We start from the raw sequence: 10,452 nt of genomic DNA on the forward strand, positions 1-10,452 counted from the left end.
TAAAACCTTTTTAAATTCTCACACAAAATACAATAAACAATTCAATTTTTTCAAATCTCAATTCAACTTTTTCAAATTCTAAAATAATAATAATATTAAAAAATAATATTCTAACAATATTTTGTTCAACTTTTAACTTATATCTAAAACCATCCCATCTCATCTCATCTCACTATCCATCCAATTTGATTAAGAAGTTGAAGAGAATCGACATTGGTAGTCTACAAAAGTGTGCACAACAAACGCTGCCTGTAGATCATTTCCACAGGCACACACACTGGCAGATTAATAGAATAAAGAAAAACCATAGAAGATACTGAAGAATGTATTTAAGTTTTGATTTGAGAATGATACAAACTTTTTCACCGCACTGTTGAGCATATCATTTTTTTAACATGCTGCTCTTGAAGCAAGATATCTGATGAACCCTGCTCCTGTTTTCAGTACAGGCACTACAAAATTACGGTTGATAACTTCTCTACACAACACCTATGAAAAAGGAGAAAGAAAGGAAATACCAGATGACACTTGACAAGGGGATCAACTAACTACTCGCACTTGATCGACTGATAAATGTGGCGGACAAACAGCAACGCTGCTCGAAAACCTACAGTTCCAAGCATGAGGAAGAAACCATAGCAGATGCAAGCCATGTAACCAAAGAAAAATGAGGTTTGCATAAACCCGGACATATCGGAGCGTGCATAGTAGTAATATAGGCAATAGGCATAGATAAATATGCCAGTTGATCCACCGCATAGAAAAGATCTGTAACAAAATCAAGCATTAAAAAGATCAATCTTGGAAACAATGTATAGAGTCTCCACTCTAGGCATACAAAATCCTTAATTTTAATGAAGGCAAGGAAGAATTTTATATTTTCAAAATTCAAGCAAGGCCAACTCTATTCACGGGAAAATTCAGAAAAAAAAAATATGGAAGATAAATTATCCAACTACCATGAGATCCATCTCTCAAAATTCAAGTCAAGACTTAAATGAATTATGAAAGATTCTTGTTCACATAAACCTTTACAGATTGACCAATAGTTATACAAGCCAATCAAAAATCAACGAGACTGGAAAATTATTGTGCCTACATGTATATATAACTCAAAACAACTTCAGCAAACACGACGTGCTCGGCAATTTTTTGCCACTACCAATCTAAATAGAAACTTTGACCTCTTATCTTCAATTGCTATAAAATTTTGGTAATTCAAAAACTTGCAGAGCTCTAATGAGGTTTCACATAGTAATAAATTAAACAATATTGACACAGCAAAAAACTTAATTATAAAATTAACAGAACTTCAACAGGGTTTCACATAGTAATTTTTCATAAGCAATTTGCTTTCGAGCTTCAATGCACCACCTACATTACAACTGCGAACACTTCTTCCTTCAAAACCTACATTTCAAATCTATTTTACTAGCTCTCTAAATCTCAGGATGTGTTGCACATTCTTACAATTTAAAACTAAATCCCTGATTGAAAAAGATTTTGCAGTTGTAACACCCAACCCCAAGTAAGTTGCTCAAAAGTGAGTACAGAGAGGAAGAAATAATAAATAAGCAATGGGCAAAGTCCTTCCATATTAACTACCCAAGCTTAACAAAAGAAAAACAATCCAAAGTCCAAAGAAACGTTAAGATTTTCTTGAAGTCAAGAACAGCTTAGAAATTCAAAAGTGATGAGAAACAACTGAAAAAAAAAGTATAGGAAAAAAAACAGTAACATATTTCATTACCAAGTGCTCTTGATGGGGAAAAACCAGCCATAAAGGTATTTTCGAATATTACTCCATAAAGATTTGGGCACTTGAGAGATGGTGAATTGTGATTATATTTACCACTTTCATCTTTTGGAAAATCTGAATATATTGAAGATAATTTAGTGCTAAAAAAGGTGTAGAAAAAGTCATCCAAATGTACCTTTCTCGGCCTTTTGGCTAAGATCAAGTGTAGGAAAAGTTATCCAAATTTTTCCAGCCATACTTATCTAATCAGTCTCTACATAATTGCAAAACACCAGCATATGGAGCTGCTTGATTATTCAATTTTATCACGATATTATTTCATGAAATTTTGAGCAAACATCACAAGTCAATGCTTCATTTTCAGGCTTCAAAATGCATAATGAGCAAGAAGAAGAATACAGTCACGTGATCACATGAAACGCCATTAAAACAATAAGAAAAATAGTAAATAAAGCAGTAAAGGTAAGAACTCAAGATAGAGTCGTGAGCAAAATCAAATGGATCCAAAACTTGAAGAATCCGCTGACAAGATTCTTAAAGTCAGCAAAACATCAATACAGAAAAACGACAACAGATGCTTACCTCCACCACCACCCGTGATCCTCAGCAGCAAGTTGGAAGTATGTCAGTGCCACGGTAATGAAAGCAGTAACTATTAGGAGAATAATAAAGACAATAAACAAGATGCTGTAAATAGTATATATCCTGTGACCCCAGACACTGGCAAATATATAGTAAAGTTCTATGTATATAGCACTGAAAGGCAGAAAGCCTGCCATTGCCATCTGTGGAATTGCTCCCCGGTACCATGGCAAAGGTGGAATCTCTCTGGGATATTTGGTGGTGCGGCAAGGAGCTTGGAATTCAGCCTTGCTATTCTTCCCAGCAATCCCACCCAATACCAGCAAAGGTGATGTTACTAGTGTCCATATAAGAACTATCACCACAATCGTGCCAAATGGAAGAGCAGCAGTAGCATTATAAGCAATTGCAACAGTGTTCAGAAAGCAGAACATTAGAAACAGAGGTCCGCAAAAGAGGCATCCAGTCAGTAATAGATTCCTAACCTGTCATGCCAGAAGATTGAATATCGGATTAATGAATTGCATAAAATTTATCGAATGTCAGCTCATAATCAAATTGTTTGAAGAATGAGTTCATGCACATACCCAGTTTGTTCCCTCTAGCTGACAATAAAAGGAGGTCGCAATATAGCCTGCAATTCCTGATGTGAGTGCATATATGACAACCAGTGCCGTAAATAGAGCCCCACGGTTGTAGGGATAAAATACACCAACAAGTGCCAGAATAAAAATGAACACCGTACTGCATGGGAAGCAAAAACACCAAACTAAATAAATATTACACAGCAAGAATATGTTTATTCGTATGAGGAACGTCCTAAAAATTAGCTTTGGTGCCACAAAACAGTAAGATCAAAAGATAACTTACAGGGTAAATAGTTGGGTACCAGAACCCAGGGCAGCTGCGAATAGAGACTTGTACTTGGGGTACCTGAATACATCTCCATGGATGTATTTCCATCCAGTCTCCTCCTGGTCTTCAGCTGATTCCTCATCATGGGCATATCTTTTATAGAGAAGCAAAAGTATAGTTTAGCAATGAGTCGACAAAGACAAGATACAACCTAGTAGGCTAGTACACTCGAAGCAAACAGGCAGATCCAATACAGAGATCAATTATAAAATTATTCTTACTTGACAAAATCATTCTTAAGGACTCGCATGAGAATTGTGGCAAGAAACCCAGTTAGAAGAAGCACTGTTACACATGAATTTATAATGGAGAACCAATGGATCTCCAGATGATGAGGAAGCGAAGAAGACTGTGAGTACTTATCCATCCTCTTGTCAAACGGCGTATTTGTTTCCTTCCATTTCACAGTATACAAAAATTCCACGTCAACTGCTTTATCCTCTGTAAGGTCTACAAGGGCACGTGGGTCCGTTCGGACATTGATTTCAATCACGCGGTCCTTGTTATAAAAGATATCAAAATGGATATGCTTATAAAGATAATATCTGTACTCGCTTGGGTCTTTGCCTTCCTTGTCGACCTTCCCTATGAAACCCCAAATGGGTAAGTCATCATAATACATCTGAAAGTAGTAATCCTTGATAACAGCAGCTCGGAACTGGGCTACATCTTCCTTTTTGAGTTTTTTAGTGCAAACAACCTCAGAATCTTTCTCACTCCGGAAATCAAGTTTGTAGGGGGCACCAACTAAACGATCACCATTTAGCACTTCACCGAGAGCTTCCTTTTTCTCTTTCAGATGATCTGCAATTGGATCCAGTTAATTAAACAAGTTTCTCCGGGAAAAATGAAATTATGTGCCACCGGAACAAAAATACCATACGAACCTGGTATACAGAATGGAAGATCAAAATAGCGGTATGTTTCACTGCAAGAAGAAAATAAAAAAGATATTATTAGCCAATTTGGAACAGCAACTTCCCCACGTTCAAAGAATCTAACATTAAACTAGCCACAGTTCGATTCAACAGATTCTACCATGAACGGGCTGTGGAAAACTTATAATTCCTATTCAATGAATGCAAAACACAATTGAACTTCTGAATTTACATCAGAAAAGATGACAAAAACAGTTTATCTTATTATAATTCTCTGCTGCTTTGTTCTTTTGAACTATAAATGAGAATGAAAATACAAATAGCTTATTTTAGGATCAGGCTATCTTCTTTACCGAAGTAAGATCAGGAGCAGGGTTATATTCGCTTTTCCCATCTATCGGGAGAAAACCTATATAGTTCTCCAAAACAAAACAAAGGATGTCATTTGTGCAAAGAAAAACAGAGGCTTCTCTGAAATGTGTAGAAGTATTACAAATTGTTAAAGACTAGATCCAGTTTTGGATCAAATAAAAGACAAACATTATTGTAAAAAAAAAAAAAAAAAAAAAAGGAAACCCGCGTTCCACATCAACATTCCCAAGCCCACAATGTATGCCCATCTGACATTATACTCCGTTTGGTAGCCCACAAAAATGTATTTTACCAGAAGAAACTAATTCAAAATTCAAACATTGTTGGAGCTAAAGCATTATAGTAAGACTAAGCTTCGAAAACCATATCTTAATGTCATAAAGCATTAAAAACAAAACACTTTTTTCTCACGTTACAACTTAGTTTCTTTTCCCTCTGGAAAAAATGGATTCCAGGTGACAATTCGCGGTGAAACAGTGCCAGTAATGATCAGCTCAGATCCAACTGAAACAACAGCAAGAGTGTACGAGTCCATGACTAACGACAGGCAAAGGAGCTTGCAGATCGAGCTCGCAAGGCTTTGCAAAGAAGAGCTTACCTGGGATTGTGAAAAGGGCCGACCTTATTGGCGTAGAGAGGCACTGGGTCTCCTTCCTTATACCGGTGATCCGATGCATCAGAGCTGACCTGATCCGCAGCAAACAACACTAGCAAGGCGATGACCACCACCATCGCCAGATTCTTCTCCATTTCTCCCCGAACCCAAACCCTAAAAACCGAATCTACAGAGAAAACCAGAGAGAGAGAGAGAGATCTGGGTTTGGAAATTGGTAGTTGGGACACCTGTTCTGAAGCGAAGAGAAACAAACGGCAGGACATAAATAATAAAGCGTTCGGAAAAAAGAAAAAGAAAAAAAGAGTCTTTGAAAACACACTGAAAGACACGTAGTGCCTCACTCGGATGTGTGATGTCTCACCTAAACGGGGCCGTTTCTATGTTTTCACCTTCACCTGCCCACCGTCTATACTGTGCGTTTTGAGATAGTTTTTTTTTTTTTTTTTTTTTTCTAATCAAGCATTTTATAGATATATAAAGAAATATAAAAGTTCAAGGTGGATCCTTTCCACTATCAATATACAAAAAGCAACTAGGAATATTATCTATAGGTAGGCTTCCAAAAACATGATTGGTAGCTGCCCATTGCGCCACTGAGTGCGCACATCGATTTTGAGATCGATGAATTTTAGTAAATCTCCAGTCTTGATGATGTCGAGAGTTTTGCAGTATGTCCCCAATGATGGTTGAGATGTTCCAAAAAGGAGTGGAATCTGGATTCTCTATAGATGTGAATACCGATTGAGCATCCCCTTCTATAATTGCTAGATTCTGGGTAGAAGCCATTTTGGATGCTAGCAGTGCTGCCAATGCTTCTGCCACTAGAGGGATATTTGTTTGTACCTTATCTGTTATTATCCCCAAAATCTCTCCACTATGATTTCTTTGTATTACTGAGACAACTGAGTATTGGTCTCGTACTGCTGCATCAAATGAGAAGCTTAGATAATTTGGAGGAGGAGGCTTCCATTCTTCTTCTTTGCTTTGTTGACTCTGTTTTTCTTTCCATGCATCTTTATATTCTTCATAGATGTGTTTCAACTGGATATTTGCTTCTTCCAGTGACAAAGAGGTGTGATTGTGGACTATGTCATTTCTTTTCCTCCAAATAAAATCTAGAATTATAACCGCAAATAACTGAAAATGATGCTTTTCTTCTATTCGGAGTCCCAACTCTTTTTCTGGGTAGATGATCATTCTGATCCAGTCTGCAATAGAGTTAATAGGCAAGCTTGCAAGATTTAGAGGCCAACTGCTTTGTTGCCACAAAATTCTGATGACGGGACAATCTATGAAAATATGCTTTAGAGTCTCTTTGTCTTGATTGCAGAGTGGACATTCTTCTGATTCTTGATGAGGAACGAAATCACCTATTCGTGATTTAGTAGGAAGAATATTCCAAAGTAATTTCCAGATCAGTAATTTATGTCGATCATGAATTTTTAAGCTCCACATTGGTTTAAAGAGTGATATTAAGTTGTCATGTTGATCCGAAACATGACTACTTAATGTTGCCTGATAAGCTGTCTTAACAGAGTATTTTCCATTGTGGTTTAGTATCCAAACAATTTTGTCTTGTTCCATTGATCTAGCTGAGAGGGGTATTTTTTGTATTTCTGAGATGCTTTCTTGATCAAAGAGAGTTTGCATTTTTGGAACATCCCAACTCCTAGGATTATTGATAATAAGATCTGAGACAGTAATATTTGGGTAATCTAGGGACATACCTTGTATTTGTTGTGGTTTGAAGTTATTCAGAGAAGGAACCCATGGATCTGACCAAATGTTTACTGATTCTCCACTTTGGATTTGAAAACAACGACCTTTATTTAGCAAATTCTTTGTTCTGAGTATTCCCTTCCACATGCATGAATCAGTTGACTTTTGCTCTGTCTCCCAGAAAGTAGTATTCTTTAGGTATTTGGCAGTTAGAATTGAGTGCCACAAACCATTTCTTGGCTCACCTAGTTCCCATCCTGTTTTTGCTAACATTGCTTGATTCATCTTCTCCATTAATCTGATACCTAGACCACCTTCTTTTTTCGGTAAGCAGATAGACTTCCAGGATTTTAATGTCATATTATGAATTTTGTCTTTTGAGAATCCCCACCAGAAGTTTTTGAAAGCTGTATCAAGTGATCTGCAGACTGATTTTGGCAGTTGAAATGAGCTCATATGATAAGATGGAATTGAGCTTACTACAGATTTGATTAGCATAGTTCTTCCTGCTTGGGCCAGTAGCTTTGATTTCCAGCCTTCCAATTTTTTCCCCACATTGGTCAACATGTCACTGTAATTTTCTTTTTTCCTTCTGTTGAATGAGGTTGGCAAGCCCAGATATTTCATTCTTGCCGATGCAGTTTTATAAGGTAGCCAATGGGAAATAGAAGCTTTTGCTGTTTGGCTTGTATTCCTTGTGATAAACATTGAAGATTTGCTCAGATTTATCCTTTGTCCAGACCAACTTTGATATTTTGCAAGACATTCTGAAATGCTTTGTGCATTTTTTGTTGTTGCTTTTGAAAAGATTATTGTATCGTCAGCAAATAGTAAATGAGACACTGTTGGACTATTTCTGCTGATTTGTACCCCTTCCAGTTTCTGTTGAGCTTCCGCCTTTAATAATATTCTAGATAGTGCTTCAGTGACCAATATAAAGAGAAATGGAGAAATTGGATCACCTTGCCTTATACCTCTTTGAGATTTGAAGAAACCTCTTGGCGAGCCATTAATGAGGATGGAAAAAGACACTGTTGTTATGCACTCCTTTATCAAGTTTATCCATTTTGAATTGAAACCCAGATTCTTCATCACTACAAAGAGAAATTCCCATTCCACTTGGTCAAAAGCCTTTTCCATGTCTAGTTTGATTGCCATCAATCCTTTGTTCCCAGTTTTTCTTTTGAGATGATGAAATAGCTCATGAGCTATGATTGTATTTTCCTTGATGTTTCTACCAGGGACAAATGCTGTTTGGAGAGGGGAGATAATTTTAGGGAGCAGACATTTGAGACGATTGGCCATTATTTTGGTTATAATCTTGTAGATGACATTTGTGAGGCTAATGGGTCTATATTGGCTTGGAGTATTTGGACTAGATATCTTTGGGATAAGAGCAATGTTGGTATGATTGATCTGCTTTAGAAGGTGGCCACTAGTGAAGAAATTCTGCACTGCTAGTATGACTTCTTTCTTAACAATAATCCAGTAGTGCTTGTAAAAGAGGGCCGTCATTCCATCAGGCCCTGGAGCTTTGTTACTGGGAATCTGTTTAAGAGCTTCTAAAATTTCCTTTTCTTCTGGTATAACAGTTAGAGAATCATTCTCTATGTCCGAGATTTGCTTATCAAATAGATTATCCAGTAGATCCGGAATGATTGGATTTGAAGAGGAGTATATAGAACTGAAATGATTTATAAAAGCAGTTTCTATCTCAAGAGGGTCCATAGACCAAATACCTGGTCCCAGTTTGATTGACTCTATAGCATTCCTTCTTCTTCTGATAGTTGTTGTCAAGTGATAAAACTTGGTGTTGAGATCCGTTGAAGTTAGCCAAGTGAGTCTAGATTTTTGTCTCCATAAGATTTCTTCATACTCTCTTTGCTTGTGAAGTCTATTTTGCAGAAATCTTTCTTTTTCTTGATTGATAGGGGTCATAAGATTGCCTTGTACCTCAAGAAGTTCACTTTCAATCTGATGGATATTGTGATTGATCTTTCCAAAGTGACTTTTGTTCCAAAGTTTGAGAGCTTCTTTGGTGGACTTGATTTTCTTACATAGAATGTAAGACGGATTACCTAAATGAGGTTTACTCCATGCTTCACCTATTATTTGGTGACTCAATGGCTCGCGAGTCCAGAATTCTTCAAACTTGAAAGAGGGAGCCAGGCGAAAATTAGCCGTGGTATGCAATAAGATAGGATGATGATCTGATGCTGATGATGCTAAGTGCTGTAGTGTTGCATCTGAAAAAAGAAGTCTCCATTCTTGATTTGCAATGGTACGATCTAATATTTCTCTTATAAGCGCATTACCCTGTCTGTTATTAGTCCAGGTGAATTTTGGACCCATATAACCAATGTCGATTAGTCCATTTCTGTCCATAAAAGCTTTGAGACCCTTGTTCGGGTTATAGGAAACAGGCCTCCCACCAAATTTTTCAGACTGATTAATAAGATCATTGAAGTCCCCCATACAAACCCAAGGCCCCGGAAAAGCTTGATATAAAGAATCTAAATGGCTCCAGAAATTAGCTTTGTTGTTCCATTGGGCTGGTGCATAAACATAAGTAAGTAACCACGGCTGGTGTGAAGGATCAGAGTAGACTAAAACTGAAATTGCATTACTATTGATATGTACAGGTTCTATTTCTACACCCGAACGCCACAAAAGTAGAAGACCCCCTTTTTTACATACAGCAGGACTGTAAACAAAAAGATGGAAACCCAAACTATTTACAATAGAAATGGTGCGATCATCTGACACCATTGTTTCCGACAAAAAGATAACATCCGGGTTATATTTCCTAATATTAGCCCTTAAGTTTCTGATTGCTTTGGGGCGGACTAATCCCCTGCAATTCCAAGCCATTGTCTTCACTTGGCTGGTGGAGGCATTTTTAAGCTTGCCTCGCTAGCTGATTTGGATTTTCCTTGGGAATGAGATGAAGGTCGACTGTAGGGAGTGAATTTGGCATTCCTTTTTATTTTTTTCTCTTTGCCAGATGATCCTGAGTGCATTTCTAGTAAAGCTAGAGCTGTTGAAGAAACATCTGCTTGACACTCACTGGGGTCTTTGTTCTCAATTTTAAAGAGACGTTGAGATTTCCTTTTGGGAGCTTCAGGAAGTTCAGCCGACTGATGCCTTTTAGAGGGAATAATTATTGGAGGAGGATGATCTTCTGTTATGATAGCAGCAATAATCTCTCTGGGACCAAGTTCATTATCAATGAGTGTCTTAGAAGAATTTCCTTGGTCTTGAATTTCTGAAGAAGCCGAATTCGAAACAATAACAGAATTACCTTGGTCTTGAGTTGTTGAAGGGATGCACGGCTTGAAGATTAATGGGCTATAACTGGCAGTGGGCTTAAAGGGGTGGCATGGCCTTTGTGTTTGTTTAGAAGAAGATAAAGCACCTGCCGATTTTGCATATAATACATCTTGTGGGCCCATAAACAATGGCCTTGTTTCCATATGAGTTGACTTGGTCAAAGGAGCATTTTGAAGACCCCACTCCATTTCATGCGCTGGACTTTCAAAATTCAATTGGGAATTATAACTTTGCAATGCTGAAGTTAATTGTTTCCATTGACTATTCCATAGTGTATTCTG

General features: G+C 37.4%; 1 protein-coding gene across 1 annotated transcript; it reads right to left on the reverse strand.

The window, feature by feature from the left end:
* Window positions 1–314: 314 nt before the first annotated feature.
* Window positions 315–5,393, reverse strand: LOC121242512 (transmembrane 9 superfamily member 3-like). The gene is made up of 7 exons (XM_041140373.1): window positions 5,105–5,393; window positions 4,144–4,184; window positions 3,478–4,060; window positions 3,212–3,349; window positions 2,929–3,085; window positions 2,342–2,826; window positions 315–768 (listed from the first exon to the last, which is right to left on the reverse strand). Exons 1-7 carry the CDS (start codon window positions 5,383–5,385, stop codon window positions 549–551), a joined length of 1,905 nt encoding a protein of 634 aa, XP_040996307.1. The 5' UTR covers window positions 5,386–5,393; the 3' UTR covers window positions 315–548.
* Window positions 5,394–10,452: the final 5,059 nt, after the last annotated feature.

Source organism: Juglans microcarpa x Juglans regia, chromosome 8D (genome assembly GCF_004785595.1).
Source record: "Juglans microcarpa x Juglans regia isolate MS1-56 chromosome 8D, Jm3101_v1.0, whole genome shotgun sequence".
Lineage (NCBI taxonomy): Eukaryota > Viridiplantae > Streptophyta > Magnoliopsida > Fagales > Juglandaceae > Juglans > Juglans microcarpa x Juglans regia.

Coding starts and splice junctions, on each gene's coding strand:
- LOC121242512 (XM_041140373.1), bottom strand. CDS start 5,385: ATGTCCTGCCGTTTGTTTCTCTTCGCTTCAGAACAGGTGTCCCAACTA. Junction 4,185..5,104: donor GGCCCTTTTCACAATCCCAG/GTAAGCTCTTCT, acceptor TTCTTCTTGCAG/TGAAACATACCGCTATTTTG. Junction 4,061..4,143: donor TCTTCCATTCTGTATACCAG/GTTCGTATGGTA, acceptor ATCCAATTGCAG/ATCATCTGAAAGAGAAAAAG.